An 18,147-nucleotide genomic window follows, 5' to 3' on the forward strand; every position below is an offset into this window, starting at 1 on the left:
GAAAGAAGGCAGAAGTGTTGTGATCTCATAGTGGTGAAATAAATTGGATGTGTTGTCTGTATGGCTGCTGAAATGCCAGAGAGAATCACACTATTGATTATTCGCCCACCTGCACTGAGCAACATTACACTTTGTTTCAAATCAAATTGTTGGATCATTCGTCTTATTTTTTGGATAATAGTTTAGAATTTCTGTGATTTTTGTATGTGTTTTGTGAAGGTGACGCTGGTGAGCTTATGTTGAAACTTGAGCTAACTGAGTAACTCGTGACGGAGGAGGGGACATGGGGAGTGTGTGTGTGTGTGTGTGTGTGGGGGACACCATGGATTTCTATCTTTAGTGCCGCCTCACCAGGTCCTTCAATCTCCAATACCAGTTCTCCCGATTGAATTGCATCGACTCAGCTGTCAGTCTCTCTGTCCCTCCTTCCATCCCTCCGTCCATTCATCTGTTTAACCACCTTCATTTGACCAGATTGACAAAACTCAGCAGCAGGAAGGATGAGAAGAAGACAGAATAATGGACAGAACAGAAACAGTTGGAATTTCATCCATGACTAGCAGTGGAGAGCATACACATTATACCAGGGATTAACTCATTATTTGTGATGTGTCATTTCAGGTTTATCTTCTCACATATGCATGTCTTTATGTCTCATGCCTTCACTACTCAAGTCACAAGTGAAAGGGCCCACAAACATTTTAGAAGGAGTTATATTCAAGGAAAATAAAATCATGCATGACTTTTAACAGGAAGCTCCTCAGAAACGTTGCACAGGTTACTTAAATCACATAAGTCATGTAAATCAGGTCTGTTCAGCTTTTGCTTTTTGCCATGTGATATCAGACATGGTGGTTGTACCGTGTGTGTGTGTGTGTGTGTGCGAGCACGCCATTGTTTCCATTCATTCTATAAGTCATTCATTTCTAATTTTACATCAAAAGTATGTTGACCAGGACAGCTGTAACATTTTAACTCTGCAGTTCTCCGCTATGTGTGTGTGTGTTTTTTGATCATGTGTATCTACATGCATGTGTCCATGCAGTTATGTCTACCATTCACACCTGTATGCACACACACACACACACACGCACACACACACACACACACACACGCACACACACACACACACACACACACACACACACACTGTCATTCCTTCCTGCTGTCGGCTGTCTGTTGGGCTTCAGCAGCAGTGTTGTATTGCCGGTGTCAAGTCTCAGAGCCTGTCTCATCTCAGCATAGATCTCATTTTCTCTGGTTAGCAGCTTCTAACCCCACTCTCTCTCGCACACACACACACACACACATACACACACAGAAAAAAACACCAGAAATGAATTTAAAAGATATTTTTTCTATCATACTTTCTGTGTCTTAAAAAAGCTGTTAGGGGGGGGGGTAAATAATTTAGGATGCTCAGTCATGAAACAGTTTTTATTTCTTTAGTGGACACAGTAAGGTGTTAAAAATCAGTGAGTGAGTGATTAGAAATAACAAATTAAACATGAGGAGGAAGAAAGGAATCAAAAGAGTTTACATTAAATCAAGTCAGTAGTTAATGAGTCAATAATAGTGTCCTTAAGAACAAAGACTTAACAGTTATAAAGGTCAGTGGGTTTTATGAAGAGATTCAGAGGGCTGAACTGATTTAGCAGGGCTTAACTTTTCACTCAGGAGATTTTACATTAAAGCCATTTTTGTCCCCTCTGGTCTTCAGTCTAGACAAACTAAAAAACACTACGTATTCCAGTGTTGTCAACATTAGAGAACAATTGATATTTAGCAAAATACATAACCAGAAAATTCACATCAGACAAAATAAAGCGAGCAAACAAGCAAGCAAAATGTATGTCATTGTTATTGAGATAAGTGGTTCAATTCAGTGCTTAATTTCACATAAACACAGTAGTTTTGTGCTTTGGATGCATATAAACAATAAAAAGGGGATATAAATATTTTCACTGCAACAGATGAACAAATAAAGTGGGTTCTATTTTCTGCAGCGAGGTCAGAGGTTGAGGAAAGAATGAACTCTGACCCGCAGAGCTTTATGTGAAATATGTGGTGTCCCTGTTCAATGAGAGAAAGGTTTTCATTAACACTGCCAGGAGTTTTATTATAAATGTGTCTTCCAAATGGGTATCCTCATTAGGGTTCACGTAGAACACAGAACCCTAACCACCATATAGATCCCACAAGATAAAGCCAAGTCACTTTGTATATACTGTATTTCTCACCCAGCATTGAATTCATCTTAAATCGTTACCCACGCTCACCACCAGCCTTAGAGTTTATACAGGTGAACCCCCTAAACAGGTTTCACCACTTTGCATTCTGGGAGCGCAGTGCTCTAGTGGGGTAATAGGGTATTATGAGCTCTTTAAGATATGATGGTGCCTGACCAGTAAGAGCTTTGTAGGTGAGGAGAAGGATTTTAAACTCTGGATTTTACAGGGAGCCAGTGCAGAGAAGCTAACACTGGAGAAATATTATTATTCCATGGAGTTGACTTTGTTTGTTTTATTATCTTCTTTTTTAGAGGGGAAATAGAGTCAAGACACTATCGACAAGAAGATCAATTTGGGGCGGACTAAAGTTAAAGCATAGGAGTCCCCCGTTGTATTGAGACATGGCATTGAATTAAATATGGATGGAATCACTTCCTTAAATTTAAGCTATTGAAAGAAACTTCAAAGTACTCTCTTCTTATTTCCTGCACATTTCATACAGTATCCAGCCCTTTACCTCAGAGCTGGTGTAAAGCTGTTTTGATGTGGAGAGACTTCTTCAAACTTAAGAAGAACTTGATCATTTGACCCTGATCCCAGTCCTGACCCTTATAGGTGAACATGTGGTGACATGAGGCCTGGAGGAGTTTCCCAGGGGACCGATGACCTTATATGGTCGGCCCCTGCCTGCACGCTGACCACAGTCAGTTGCTGGTGCTTCTCTGCCTACCTGACAGCTGAGCTGTCAATCAACCCGCTCATATAACTGTGTGTCTCTCTCTCACACACACACACACACACACACACACACACTCTCCTGATACTTCCTGTTTGTTAGGCTGCTCGCTGTCTCCCTCTCTGTTAATTTTTATTTCATGTGAAGTGTATGTTTTTGTGACGTACCTCCATCCTGGGAACCTGCCCGAAAATGTTTGAAAGTAAGTGTGAGCGCACACACATTTACATCTCGTGCTTTTGTTACAGGTTGTTTACATACTTAGTTAGTTGGAACAGGAGTTACAGTGAAATCTGTGGCCTGTCAGATTCTGTGATGCTACAGAAAGAAACACTGAACCAGATATGGTAGTTTGATGGCTTTCAGTATTATGACCTTATCTAAGCACTGCAAAAGTACACTGTGATAAACACACATGTAGTGATAGCACATCTGAAAGTCTTAATCAGCTCACAGGATTTGATGGGTAACACAATTCTGTGTAACACCTGTGTTGCAATGTACCAAACTCTCAGACAGGACCTCATCGCAGGTGAAACAAGGAGTTTAAGTGAGTGCACCCTTATATTCTCCAGAAGCTTTTTGTCTTTGAACAATCCAACACAACGTTCCTCTCTCAGCTTTAAAGAACATCTGTGGGAAAACCTTTCCACAAAGAAACTATCATGTCATTCAGATCATTGTTCTTTTTGCAGAAGAAGCTATTGAACACTTATTGATTAAATCTTTAAGTTTAAGCTTTACAGAAAAAAACACAATCAATATTCACCTCTTAACTCCAACATCATTGGCCGTTAAATAACCAATGCAACTCCATTAAATGCAATGTCACACAGATATTCCTTTTATTTTCAGTTCTAGTATATCCCAGTTTAATTAGCTCAACTCAGAGTGAGGAAAAATCCCCAATCCTACCACAACAACAGCAAAGCAGTATTTTGGTAAATCAAGCTGTATGCAGGTGATCCGGTCTCTGGGATGTTTCTTCAATCCTTGTAGGTACAAGTTCCTGAATGAGGCTCGCCATCTGGTGTCCAGTGTCCAGTGGTGTTTATAGCCTCCTTATAAACTCTTTTCAGAAATAACTATATTACAGTTGTCCCATTAAAATCATATTAAACATAGCTACATAACATCATTATAAATGGGTAAATTCATTGAATTTAAGGGTAAAAGAATTAAGGGGTTTAGTTTAATAGTGAGTAAACTGAGTGAAAGACCACAGTGGCATCACAACCAACTTTTTGGTCTATTCTATTGTTTTTATTCATTGCTGTACCTTTTTTGTATTTACCATTCATTGACTGCTGAATTTGACTGTCTATTAGCCAAATTTCCCCCAAGAGTCAGTTGCAGCAGCTTAAACATAAACTTAGCCACGTGCTAACATGAGTGTTTTAAACATCTCTAACGGCCAATTAAAACAGGTTGCACCTCACAAACTAGTTCTTAGTAGAGATTAGTTATTACTGAATATTTACACCCACTAACTGCCAGATGTAACTTTTGTGTAGCTCACTGAACCAACTGATAAAGCTAACATTAGCTTGCTAATATCTGATCCCTTTAGTGTTTTTACTCCACAAACTTAACTTGGCAGTGGCACAGTTACTCAATAAACACAAAATAAACTCCTTATTAAACGGAAAAATAAAAAGACGAAATAATAAAACACTAAAAGCTTAATTAATTAACTACCTTGTTAACTCTTAGGGAAACATACCTCACTCAAACTCAACAAAACCAAAGTCACCAAAACCATCTTGGTTAGTCTTTCCACTGTTTCAACAATCACCAACTACAGTTTGGACAGAATAAGCCCTCAATTCACCGAGTTATGTGAGAATACTCTGGCTCTACAGCCTTTGTCTGAGCTCTCTGAGCTCTGCTAGCTAGGCCTGGGGGAAAGCCAATTCAATTAAAAGGGCTCATCACTGTCAAACCCTTTTTTTCCCACTTAAAACTTGCATGAAACCAACAGCATGTGTTGTTAACATGTTTAAGAAAGATTATTTGTTATCATGAATTATTCATTTTTATTTAATGTTATTTAATATATATATATATAACCCATGTTATATATGAGAATTATCAGTCTGCAGCTTTCAGTTTCCGTTGTTGTGTGTGCTGCTTGTAGCATTTGTGTATTTATTTGTGTTTTCTGTATTTGGTCACATACAGTGCTTGTTCTTTAAATCCTACTTGTTTGCAGTCACTTTATGTTAAACTGCTGAGCCTCAGCCCCATTCACTTAATGCTGCTGTAATGAAACTCAAGTTGATTGTTTCCTAAAACCTTGTTTCTGCACAGGCCTAGCTAATGTGACATAAATAGGACTAACGTTTCCACACTGTGACCGCTGGGTCTCTCTCTCTCTCTCTCTCACACACACACACACACACACACACAGTTAATCTGACTGAATGGACATGCTAATCTGTGATATGGTGGCATCAATACAACATAAGAAAACGAAGTGCATCAATGATCAGTTGATTTATTATTCAAATTATGTACATGTTAAACTCCTAAATAAGTTAGTGATACACCTGTAATTACAATAAAAATATGTCGGTAACTAGGCCTTAGGAGAGGAACAGAGAGGGATGGAGGATTTTTCAAAATCAAAAGTAATGGGCAATCACTCAGAGAAACAGGCAGTTTTATTTAATCACAGGAACAGAATTGTTAAAAAAATACAATAATATATCCATTATAGATATATCTAATATCTATTCGTATCAGTTATCTAATGAGATATCTATTAATTGGAGGGTCATCTTTAAAGAAAGGTGATGAGATTTGGATAGCCTATTAGGATTACACTGGATTGTCTTTTATATGGAAATGGTTAAAATGGTGAATAATCTATTTATATCTAAATAAATATAACTATATATGAGAGACAGAGGGAGTAGACACCCCCCACTTCATTTCATGGGCTCAAACACAAACTGTCAAAGTAAACCGTTAATGATTTGTCATTAATTATTTGTCATTAATAATCTATGTCGCCTCCTGCAGGCAGTTAATCTCTCCCACAGATAGGTGGCCTTGCCCCGGGCAGGACATCACGGCCAGCCCCGGTGCCGCGGTGTATGGTGGGAAATATGGGATCAGGTAAGCTCCTCCGCTGCGTCAAGCCCGGCAGACATAACTGGACAAATTCAGGAAGTCATGAGACTGTGCCTTCAGAATAAAAGCGCTGTGTTTTTATGCAATTGTATTTTTTAGGTGATAAACTTGATTAGTTCTACTTATAAGGTAATTGAACAATAACAATAAAATAGTATTTCGCAATGTATTTTTATTCTATGTAGTCGTTTATTGTCCCATATAATTGTTGTCATACTTTAGGACAACCTGTCCATTTACACATAAAGTTGAACTTAGATTAGATATATTGCTTTTGTTTGAGTGCTGTCACCATGTACTGTAAATTACAAACGTGTCTGTGGTAAATCCCACATACATAGTAGTAAACCAAAATTACAATGATAAACAATTTCTTGACGCTGAAGTGAAAGTTGAGGAAAAGTTGGGGATAGGTTGAGTGTTGCTTGTTACTTTTGTCTACAATTACTGGTGACAAGATGAAGGAGTCAAACCCATTAGACAGTCCCAGTCTTCCCAGTGCAGCACAGTTCGGTCAGCCACAAATCAAATCCTCAACTGTTAAGCAAACCCATTTGTTACAGAAATTAAAGTGTGGTGAGGAAGTCATGGAGATCGAAGGCAAGCCTGTCCAGACAGTAGTAATAATCTAATACCTGGAGAATGTTTTAATTGTGCATAAAAGAATGTGAATAACCATGACCATAACCCTCACATCCCAAATCAAAAACACTCGTGGAATACTCTACATGTAAACCATTTCTGTAACTTAACGCTTATGTTGTGTATAATATTTAGAAAGTTCACGAGTTTCATTTGTAGAAGTAAATTGCACCAATATTGCGTCACATGTGCATTGATAGGCTTTTTACTTTGAAGGTGAGAACCGGAAGGAGAGGATGTTACTGCTGCTAGCTTGATGCTGATGATGAATCTGTGATGACAGGAGGAGCTGAGAGCCGAGGAGGCAGCAGGTGAACCATTTACAGCTTCTACTTTTTTACCGTCCCACCTGTTCAACATTAAATAACCTGAAGGATACTGTGAGTGTCAAATGTTCCCCAGTATGTGATCGGTTCCGCTCTCCAAAGAAAACCATTAATATTAGCTCACGGTGGACATAAAGACGAAACCACGCCGCCGGAGCCTGGATTTAGCAGGTAGGCTATAAATAACTTTTTGTTGATGTGGATCTGAGACGGATTTTGCGTGTTAGTGTGTGTGTTTACATCGTGTTGTAGGACATAATTATCAACCACAAGGAAACGTGTATGTGTTGTACAACAGCCGGTGATGGTTTCACCCTGAAAGAATAAACAGAAATGTCTCGTAATGTGACGCAGTCGTCTGCTTGATGGAAACAGCTGAGAGGTTTGTGTGATGGGTTGAGATTAGCATAAAAAGACATTATTCATGACATGTTAGACAAGAGACGCCCACAGTAAACAAAGCGCGTGGAAACTGGGAGTGTATATGTGTGTTTGTTTTCCTACATTTATAATCCTCCTGTTTATTATAAACAAAGAGATCAAAAGAGATCAAAATCCAAACCATGCTTTGTTTTTTGTTTATTCCTCTGCGATGTAAAAGAAAATTGCTTTACAGTTATCTTTTGTTTCCTTTCGTATTTTTGGTGTCTTGTATGTTAATATTTGGACAAGGTGTTACGCGGAGGTTGTTTATGACGGAATAAAACCAAACAAACCAAACATCTTCTATATAGTAAACAGCATGTTATGCGTGTACTGTCTGTAACATTTGTTTTAGTTCCACATGCCCACTTCTCCTGTCAGACTCTGGCTCAGATCAGTCCAGAAAAGAGGAAACTGAAAACTATCATATGCTGGTGTTTAGTGAAGTTGCTGACAGTTTGTATTTTCTTCACCATGCTCTTGTCTTTGTTGCTGAATATCAGAAACTCCCTGGTATTGTTGAATTTCAGTACTCTATTTCATGACTGAAGTGGACTGAAGTCAACAAGAAATCGCAGCGTCTGTGTCTCTTGGGCCAATCTACATCCAAACGTCTCCTCTTCTCCTCTGTGCTCTTATTTTCTTGTATTTTCTTTACTAATGTTACCAATGTTAGTGGTTTACCTTCATCAAATGACTCAGCACCAGAGTGGGACTGCGTTCATCAGCTGAGTTAAAGCCGAGTTGGTACTGTAAGAACAGTATACTGACGTTTAAATACTGCAATTAAGAGTTATCTGCAGGTAGATTTTAAAGTTGGCTTGCCTGTAAAGAATTTACTGTCAAAACAATCTTCATATGTTGGCAGATAAAGTCTACTACCACAGTAATGTTACTATGACAACTAATACTGCTACTACTATTAGTTCTCCTACAGCTTCTCCTGGTACTGATAACTACTGTTTGCTACTAAATGTACTAGTAGTACTCATACTGCTGCTTCTACTACTACGACTGCTATGTCAAGACTACCAATAATACAACTGCCTTTACCACTTCCACTACTGTTACTACTACAGCTGTTGAATATACTGCTACTCCTACTGCTACTATTAGCTACTAATTCCTGTAGTAGTACTCGTACTGCTGCTGTTACTACTGATAGACTGCTACTACTACTACTGTGTGACTACCACCACTTCAACTGCTATTACTACAGCCACTTCTGCTTCTATTATTGTATTACTATTACTATTTGTACTACTGCTCTTAAATATTCTGCTACGACAAACACTGCTTTTACTGCTTCTACCTCCACTACCACTACTGCTTCTTTCATCACTACTGCTATGAGTACTACTATAATGACTTCTTCTACCATTTATGTGTACCTCTTTGTGGCGTTCCCAGGTCAGTTGTTGTGAGAGGAGGAACCTCAGAGTTGGAGCCATGTTGTCGGCGGAGGAGATCCTGTGCAGCACGCAGCAGGTGATCGCAGGGCTGGAGGCTCTGAGAGGAGAGAACCACAGTCTGCTGGAGAGCCTGCAGGAGCCGACGGAGAGCCGGCTGGCGTCAGAGAGTGGCAGCGTGGAGCAGGAGAAGAGTGGCATCATCCGCCAGTCACTGGAGAGGATAGAGCTGGGGCTGAGCGAGGCACAGGTACCAATAGAAGAATAGAGGCAAAGCCATGATGATTTACTTGTTCTTGTGTAATATTGAATAGGCTTTCTCTATATATGTGTTGGTTGAATATGTTCACCTTGGGGTGTCGGTCAGAACACACAGGACGCTCAGCAATTAATAGCAATTCAAGTAACCAGAGGTACTTAACTTAAAAGGCGTATTACTAGAAGTATAAATACATTTACACACCAAAATGCTAACAATACTAAATCTAACAGTTTGACCAGAAAGGAGCAGCTAAACTAGCATTAGCATAAGCAAGCCGCATGGTGAGTCGATTAGCTCAGCATCTATGAAATAGCTTAATGAAATCAACCAATATGCAGTGAAAGGCTCAGTAAACATCCCGTTCAGTCAGGAAGAACTGGTTTCATTCACGCACAACAGTCAACAGCGGCTATGAACAATATTTTTATATTAACAATGGGGCACATTACTACTTGTATGTGAAACAAGTCGCTTGTGGCGATGAACCCACAGAGAATAATCACAGACTCTGCTGCTCCCCACAGCTCTACAGAGCGTTTTAGCATCTCTTAACTCATTGTTTTGCGGCCCACCACTTTGCTGCTTTGGTTCACTCTCACCGCTCTCGTCGGCGTCGTCTTTTGCCCATAGCAGGCCGAAAGCTCTATAAACCCACCTTACGCTACCTTCCCACCACCAAATGACAAACAGGCAAAGTTAGTGACTAGCTGGTGAACATAGTGGAGCATTTATCAGCTCAGGAGTTGGTGGAGACCAAAAGCAGAGCTAAAAGGAGAGTGAATACTGGACTTACATTTTTCCGGTAGGCTGAGACACGACTCCAGATGAATGCTAATGTTTGTCCATGTCTGCAGGATGTGTAAATAGGCAACTGTTTGCTTCAGCATATAGTTCATTATATAACAACATGAGAGTTCAGATATTTCATGTGTAACTCTACATTACATTTTTTCTGTCTGTGATGTATTTTTAAAATGTTATCACTTTTAATTTCTTTGTTACTTTTCTTTCAATGTTTCTCCAAAATTACAACAAAATACAACTATCACAGAATCAAAATTCTTGTAGCTGCCAAGAAAAACTAAATGCAATTTAGGTAGGTACATGAAGGTTCAAAGTTAAAAGAAAAGAAAGTTTTGTCTCAAGGATTGATCAAGCAATTCAAAGTAGAAGAAGATGCAAGCTAAATACTAATAAAACTACTTAAAGTCAAAGATGGATTTCATATTTGAAGGTGCATTGAAAAGCAAAGAGTACATAAATGACAGTAAATACAATATTCAGTATTAGATCAGAATTTTTTAAAAAGTATTATTTTTGCCCAGGAAAGTGCCTTGTGTTTGTCTGATGTTGATCAATTAAAGTTATCATTTTGATGTTTGTTTTATATCTGAGGTGTTTTTTGCCATTTCTCGGCCCTCCAGGTGATGATGGCGCTGTCGGCTCACCTGGGTTCACTGGAGGCGGAGAAACAGAAGCTGCGTGCTCAGGTGAGTTTCTGCAGGAAAAAAGAGAAGACCTGAAGACGTAAAGAGCAGATGGGAGCTTCTCTCACACTATATTTATATATAATATGTATATGTATTGTGGGTTTTATGAAATTAAACATACAGCGGCATATCTGTTAAATCCTTCACCCTTCATTGTATTTTTCGGTTGTCCTCTTGCCTTTTTTCCTTCCTCCTTTTACTCTGCCTCTTCTTTCTTCTTTCATCTCCAACTACTCATTCCCCTCTTCCCCCTGCCTCCCTGTCCTTCATCTTTCCTGTACTCCTACTTCATGTCATTTTCCCATTTCTCCCCGTTTCAATTTTCCTCCCACGTCCCTCCTCTTCTTCCTCCTACCTTTCCTTTCCCTCTCCATCATCTTTCCCTTTCCTTGATCCTTTCTCTCCCCTGCATCCTATCCCCCCTTTCTTATTATTGTCCTCACCCTTGTCCCTTCCTCCTTGTCTTTCTTTGTGTCCTCCTCCTCAGGTGCGTCGTCTCTGTCAGGAGAACCAATGGTTGAGGGACGAGCTGGCTGGTGCTCAGCAGCGGCTGCAGGACAGGGAGCAGGAGGTTGTCACCCTGGAGGAGCAGAACAAACACCTGCAGTTCATGTCTTCCATACGCAAATATGACCAGGAGGAGCCGCAGCTGGTGAGGAGACGACAAACTGCACGCAAACACAAATATGTGTGTAAATGTGTGTTCAGGAAGAGTTTGCTATCACTACTTCACCAGCTGACTAGGTGTTCAAACAACAAATTTTAGCTTACAGGAAGAGTCTGCTCTTTATTTAACTGACACATTCGGACACAACAGTTGTTGTCTGCAGTTTGGTGCTGGACAGGTTGGGTATAGTTGGTTTATCAAAAGCTTATTTTACAGCCTTTAAAACAGCTCTGTGCTGCCGCTGCCATGTAGTTCATGTGCCATAAAATAAAATCTAGGAACTAAAAGAGGCTAAAAAGCTCCATAAAACTGCAGAGTTGGTGGTAATTCTCTGTGCATTTGTCGCCGTGAGTCAACCCTTTTACGTAACACAGTTTAATTAGTTGTTAGCATAAAAATATCGATTAGTTGAGCTTTAATAATACAAAAATATTAGTCCGTTCAAATGAGAATTCACACCCTTGTTAACATTACTTAGTGTATATTTTACACATTGAGAGATATTGAGAATATGATGAGATCATTTATCTGCAGTTCCTTCTTTGCTGAATGCGTTTGTTTCTCACTTCAGGATGACAAAGACACGTCTTCCACCAAGGAGTCTCTGGATGACCTCTTTCCTACCGAGGACGAGGAGCAGTCACAGAGTAAGGCTGTGCTAAGTTTGTGAATGTGTTTATCAGACTTAAATGTCTCCAGTAATGTACAGGGTGCTCTTCAATCATTCACTGCATAAATGTGTAAGTTCACAAAAATGAAAAACAAATGCTGAGTTATGAGAGGCTGTTCCAACACAACAGCCATGTTGAATAAATGTAAGGAGACGTTGCTGTTTAGTTTGTGAGCATCACAACAGAATCTCCAGCCACCTTGATTTTGTCCGGATGGTGTAAGCAGTCTCAGCGCTGGATCTCAAAAGCTCAGAAAACTCAAACTAACTGCATGGGAAGATGAACTGATCCTTTAATGTCTGTCATAATGAGCTCAATTTCATGTGTGTTGTTTATGTGTACATTTATTACAAATCCTCCTTTTAATAGATGAACACTATGTTTTTGTTTTTCTCCATAGATGAACTCACAGTATAACTGTGTTGCTGCTGCTTAAGATATTTAGAGTAACAACTCTTCACACACAGCAAAGACATTTCAAGTTCTGATGTCAAATTTTAGCATCTACATCACATGCAGTGACGATGAGTTCAGAGCCTGAGGGAAAATCAGCACATTGGGGATCTCTTCAGAGTAAAACATCATGTTAAAATCTTTAAGTTTTTATTTGTTAATCTTGTATGAAGTTGTCTTTTATAACAGCACTTTCTTCTTTTGAAAACAATGAAACATCTTATTTCGTTCATTTACTTACGTGAATGAAATTAAACTTGATGAAATGTAATTGATTGCTTAGATCTTGGTCTAATCTCATTTCAAGCCCTTTTTGAAGAACTGACGTGCAGACTCGTATCAAATTCTTCTTTGTATTGGTCTGTTTATTGCTGTTCAGTGTCCCAGCCTCACCACAGCAGTGCAGCAGCCGCAGCCCAGCAGGGCGGCTACGAGATTCCCGCCCGCCTTCGAACGCTCCATAATCTGGTCATCCAGTACGCGTCCCAGGGACGATACGAGGTCGCTGTACCACTCTGCAAACAGGTGAGAGGGACGTTCATCTCCAACTGGTCCCCTGTATAGTATCTTGTAACTGTTGCTGTTTTTGTCCCACAACAAAAAAATAAACTCCCAAAATCCAGTTTTCCATGGCCATGAATCATAAATTTGCCTCAGGGGGCTTTACAATCTGTATACAGCAGAACAGACCAAAATCTGTCCTTGCAGGTCCTACTGGCCTGGGAGAAATGCCACCCATTCCAATAAGATCATGTGGCAATTTCTGGAGTCTGTTTTGAATTTGAATTTAAAAAACCCCAGAAATTAATGGGGAAATGCAGCTAAAAACCATTCTGTACAGATTAAACGCCTTAAAATGGCTCCTGATTAAAATAATGTCTCAACAGGCTTTGGAAGACCTGGAGAAGTCCTCAGGACACACCCACCCAGATGTAGCCACCATGCTGAATATACTGGCGCTGGTGTACAGGTGAGGCCAGTTACCATGGCAACAAAACCAAGTGGTTTTATATGAAAAGTTTGATCTGAGGTGTGTGACATGTTTGTCTCTACAGAGACCAGAACAAATACAAAGAGGCAGCCAACCTGCTGAACGACGCATTGGCGATCAGGGAGAAAACTCTTGGAATGGACCATCCGGCTGTAAGTTCCCCCCCTTCAATAAACCAGCTGCAGTCTAAGACACGTAAAGAGACGGCTTATAACCCCCGACACGTCCCGAATCTAACCTCGACTTAATTCTGCTTTTTTTTGTTGTCTTTTGTTGCATTAATTTTACTTGATTTTTCACTCATCATTGTTTTATCACTGTGTAAATAAACTTAACATTAAAGCCGTTTTGGCAGAAGCAGCGATGTTTAGTCTCTTAGGAACATCTTGTTGGCAGGTTGTATTATAACAGATATTTGAGCCTGTGTCTCATTTTGTTGCTGGGATCGCTGCCTGTGTATATTACCCCCTCAAAAAAACTGCATTGTTCCCTTTTTAAGGTTGTTTAATGTCGTTTAGATCAGACTTGCTGAGTTGGTATGTAATGTGCATGTGTTTTTGTGTTTGTGCAGGTGGCAGCAACGCTCAACAACCTGGCAGTGCTTTATGGGAAAAGAGGAAAATACAAGGAAGCTGAGCCGCTGTGTAAAAGAGCTCTGGAGATCAGAGAGAAAGTGAGAAAACACACACATTTGTCTTACTATACTTATGAGGCCCCCTTTGTACAATTCTTAAATCTCACTACTACATAACTGACCTTTAATCTTTACACTAATCTAATGCAAATTCAAATTTTAATCCTAAACACGAATCCTAACTGTAACTACTGTAACTTTAAAACGGTCTCCAGTTTCACTTTTGAAGGAGTAAAAAACACTAAAACATCTTCCATTATTGACCATTATGTCCATGTAACCATCGAAAGGCAAGATTAGCAAGGTAAGATTTTGAATACAGGACTTTTACTTGTAATTTTTGAATTGCTACTTTTACTTAAGAATCTGAATACGTCTTCCACACAACCCCAATTGAACACCGAACATCAGGATTTTCCATGTTTCATGTATCAGATACTGTCATTGTTAGTATAGAATATATAGAATAGAAGAATAATGTATTTTTCATCCTCACAGTGTATTTTGTGTCTGAATGCCCCCTCAGGTTCTGGGGACAGACCACCCAGATGTGGCCAAGCAGCTGAACAACCTGGCTCTGCTGTGTCAGAACCAGGGGAAGTACCAGGAAGTGGAGCAGTACTATGAACGTGCTCTGCACATCTACCAGAGCAAATTGGGACCAGACGACGCCAACGTGGCCAAGACTAAGAACAACCTGGTGAGAGGAAACCTTGATGTCTGATTTCTGTAAAATGTGTCTGACATTCTGCATTTTTACATTTCACTTAGACTCCTCTGTTTCCATTTTCTTGTTGTTTGTTTTCCAGTTTGTTATGCCTTTTTATATGTTTTTCAATCCACAAAGGTGATGACAAATTTAAAACAATACATTTATAACATTTATACATTTACTTTGGTACAATATAAAGTCATTCTTTCATTTTTGCCTCCCAGGTACAATTACTAAACACTGCCAATGGAACCTTTCGTTCTTTTTCGTTCTTTCTCAGGCATCCTGCTATCTTAAGCAGGGGAAATACAGACAAGCTGAATCTCTTTACAAAGAGATCCTGACCAGAGCACATGAAAAGGAGTTTGGATCTGTGGAAGGTATGAAACAATGATTTATATAATTTATATATAAATTTTGGGCTTTCTTCCACGGCCAGGCAGGTTTGCAGCTGTTTCATAAGTTTTAAACTTTCTTATAATGCTCCCAATGGTGTCTCTTGGAATGTTAAATTTTTTGGAAATCTTCTTATACCCAAGGCCCCTCGGGTGTGATGAAATAATCTCCTCTCTCAGCTTTTGTGGAAGCTCCTTTGTCTTTCCCATGATTGCAACTCACCTTGAATACCTTCATGGGTGGGGTTTATATATGCATCACAGCTGAAGCAAATGAAGGATAATTATAGAGTTCCCAAAGGCTTAATTATGTTTCAACTCCACTTTAGGCCATAAAAACTGTCAGAAAGCTTTAAAAACAACAATATTATATAGGGGTTGAAAAATTGTGACATGGCTATCTTAACAAAATATACTGTTACACACAAATACTACATAATGCATTTTCTGTGTTGATTGATAAAGAAGTCATCCAAAGCAGAATCTTGCTCTTTGAAAAAACTTGAATTGATAAATCCTTAAAATCTTTGGGGGGTTGAATATTTCTAATTGCAACTGTATGTGTATATGTATATGTATATGTCTGCCACCACATGCTGTTGTTTTTTTTCTTTTTAGCAGTTAAGATATACATTTTTCAAATGCATGATAGAGACAAGAATACAAATGCAGAGAGCTTGTTTTTGCATACTTTATATTCATACGCTGGTTTGTTACCGTTCGTCTGTCCGTCCTCCAGGAGACGGACGTCCCAGCTGGTCCGGTGCTGAGGACGGCGGTTCTGGACAAGACGGACTCAGTAACCTGAAGCGTAGCGGCTCCTTTACCAAACTCAGAGAGTCGATACGCAGAAGCAGCGAGAAGCTGGTCCGCAAGCTGAGAGGAGTTGGAATGGAGGAAACGACCCAGAGGAATGCTGGGTAATATTCTGTTACAAAAGGCGTTTAACCCCCACTGTGAGTCTAACTGAACTGAAACCAGATCTCTTCAGTACAGGAACATTTTTAGCTCATGGGTGAACTCTGATTTTGCCATGGAAATTAACATCCGGTTGAATCATTTTACAAATAATGCTGATGTGGATTTTTGTTTTCGAATGGTGGATTTCTCATTTTTTCAAGAGATTTTATTGATTTTATTTGATTAAGAACTCAAACAGGCACTTTTAGACTGTTGACCTGTAGACTGAATCAGTGTCGGCAGCAGCAGCTTTTTTTCCTAAATCAGTAAAACTGAGCTTGTAGGAGTTTTGTGTGTGTTTATAAAGAGTTCAGCATGATATTCTGTCTTGTTTTCAGCATGAAGAGGGCAAACTCTCTGAACGTGTTGAATGTCGGAGCCAGAGAGAGTCATGACGGCACCCAGGTGAGGAGACTGTGATTCAATCAGTTTAACAGTGATGTGTACTTCTGTACTTGGAGTAGTAAATCTGCCATGGTCTCCTAGTTTTTAATTCAGTGATTTATTTGGTGTTAAATTCTTGTTTTTCTTGTTGTGGTGTTTCTGCACAGCATAGGACGTTCAGTCAAAGAAATCTGTAACACATGAACATCTATTGTTTTTGTTTTGTTCCTCAGTCGAGTCGCTTGACAGATGTTAGAGGCCTAAGCTCCAGCACGCAGAGCCTGACCAGACGAGGTTCACTTGGTGGGACCAGCTAACACACACACACACACACACACACACACACACACACACACACACACACACACACACACACACACACACACACACACACACACACACACACACACACACACACACACACACACACACACTACATATATCACCTCAAGATAACTGAACAAAGGTTCACACACTGACTGCACACCGCTGTGTATTGATCGTTCATATCAGATGTCCTACACCAAAGTGGATTCCCCACTTTGAGTCCCCCCCCCAGAAAAACAGACATAGCTGTCTGGAGACTTTGTCAAAAATCTAAATTGCGATTTATTAATTATCACTCATTTAAAAAAGCAATAACGCATTTTCAGTTTCGTTAATCCTTAAGGAAATTTCAGTTAGCCTAATAACATGGCATGTTGGTCTCCGGTAATGACAAGCGTCTCCAAAGAGTGATTAGAAAGGAGTGGGTCACATGTTGACATATCTACACTGCACAATATAACCTTTCCTTCCTGTTCTCTTAACATTTGATATCATTCCTTCCTGGTTTTATTTAGAAACAAATTCCGTTTCTTCATTAAAAGTTAACCATTAACTTAAAATTGAAAAAAAAAAAAAAACCAGAAACTGTGTTTTGTTGAACACAAAAGTCCTTTTAGACTTAAAATAATACCAGCATTTACCATTTGCACTGTAAGAAAAGTATTCACATGACTATATTTGCAGGTTAACAATCTGTAATACAATTAATTTTACATTTGAGGTATTAGGTGTTTCCTAATACTCGTTTGCTCTTTTTAGGTACATTTCTGTTAAACACTGGGGAAAAAAACTGATTTATTTATGTTTAAAATGTTCTAAAAGATAAAACAGGCACATTGACGTTACAGATTACCATTTAAAAATTTTATGAATTCTCTCTTGAGACGCACAGGGATGTAAAGTTGTTTGCACAATTATCAAAACGTGACGTGTTTGTCAAAATGTAAATGTAACATTTGGTTTACGAGCGAGAAGTTAAAGAAGTTATTTAAATGTGTTTGCCTTTAAATTGTGCAGGTCATTCTAATTATATTTTCATATTGTGCAAAGCAGCTAAAGTGTTCATTAGCTTTGACCACAGTCCACTTTTATCATTCCACATTATGAGAATAAGGACCAACTGTTTTTAACTTCACTAAAGTTAAGAAATTCTAAATGTGATAGGCACCACTTGCATATTTTTGCACAATTGTCAGCTCATTTATTCCAGATTAATCACACTTTTAATGGTGGTAGATCAATCAATTATTGAATATTTACATCCCTAAATTACACATTTCAATATTCAACACTTATGGA

The 18,147-nt window shown here is 39.2% G+C and overlaps 1 protein-coding gene across 1 annotated transcript; it reads left to right on the plus strand.

Moving 5' to 3' along the window:
- The first annotated feature begins 8,942 nt into the window (after nucleotides 1–8,942).
- klc3 (kinesin light chain 3) lies at nucleotides 8,943–16,862 on the plus strand. Its single transcript, XM_070905272.1, has 13 exons — nucleotides 8,943–9,152; nucleotides 10,589–10,654; nucleotides 11,142–11,306; nucleotides 11,893–11,968; nucleotides 12,825–12,970; nucleotides 13,333–13,415; nucleotides 13,501–13,588; nucleotides 14,008–14,109; nucleotides 14,597–14,770; nucleotides 15,063–15,162; nucleotides 15,917–16,097; nucleotides 16,476–16,542; nucleotides 16,755–16,862. The coding sequence occupies exons 1-13, from the start codon at nucleotides 8,943–8,945 to the stop codon at nucleotides 16,836–16,838; spliced, it is 1,542 nt and encodes a 513-aa protein (XP_070761373.1). The 3' UTR covers nucleotides 16,839–16,862.
- Nucleotides 16,863–18,147: the final 1,285 nt, after the last annotated feature.

This window comes from Enoplosus armatus, chromosome 5 (genome assembly GCF_043641665.1).
Source record: "Enoplosus armatus isolate fEnoArm2 chromosome 5, fEnoArm2.hap1, whole genome shotgun sequence".
Classification (NCBI taxonomy): Eukaryota; Metazoa; Chordata; class Actinopteri; order Centrarchiformes; family Enoplosidae; genus Enoplosus; species Enoplosus armatus.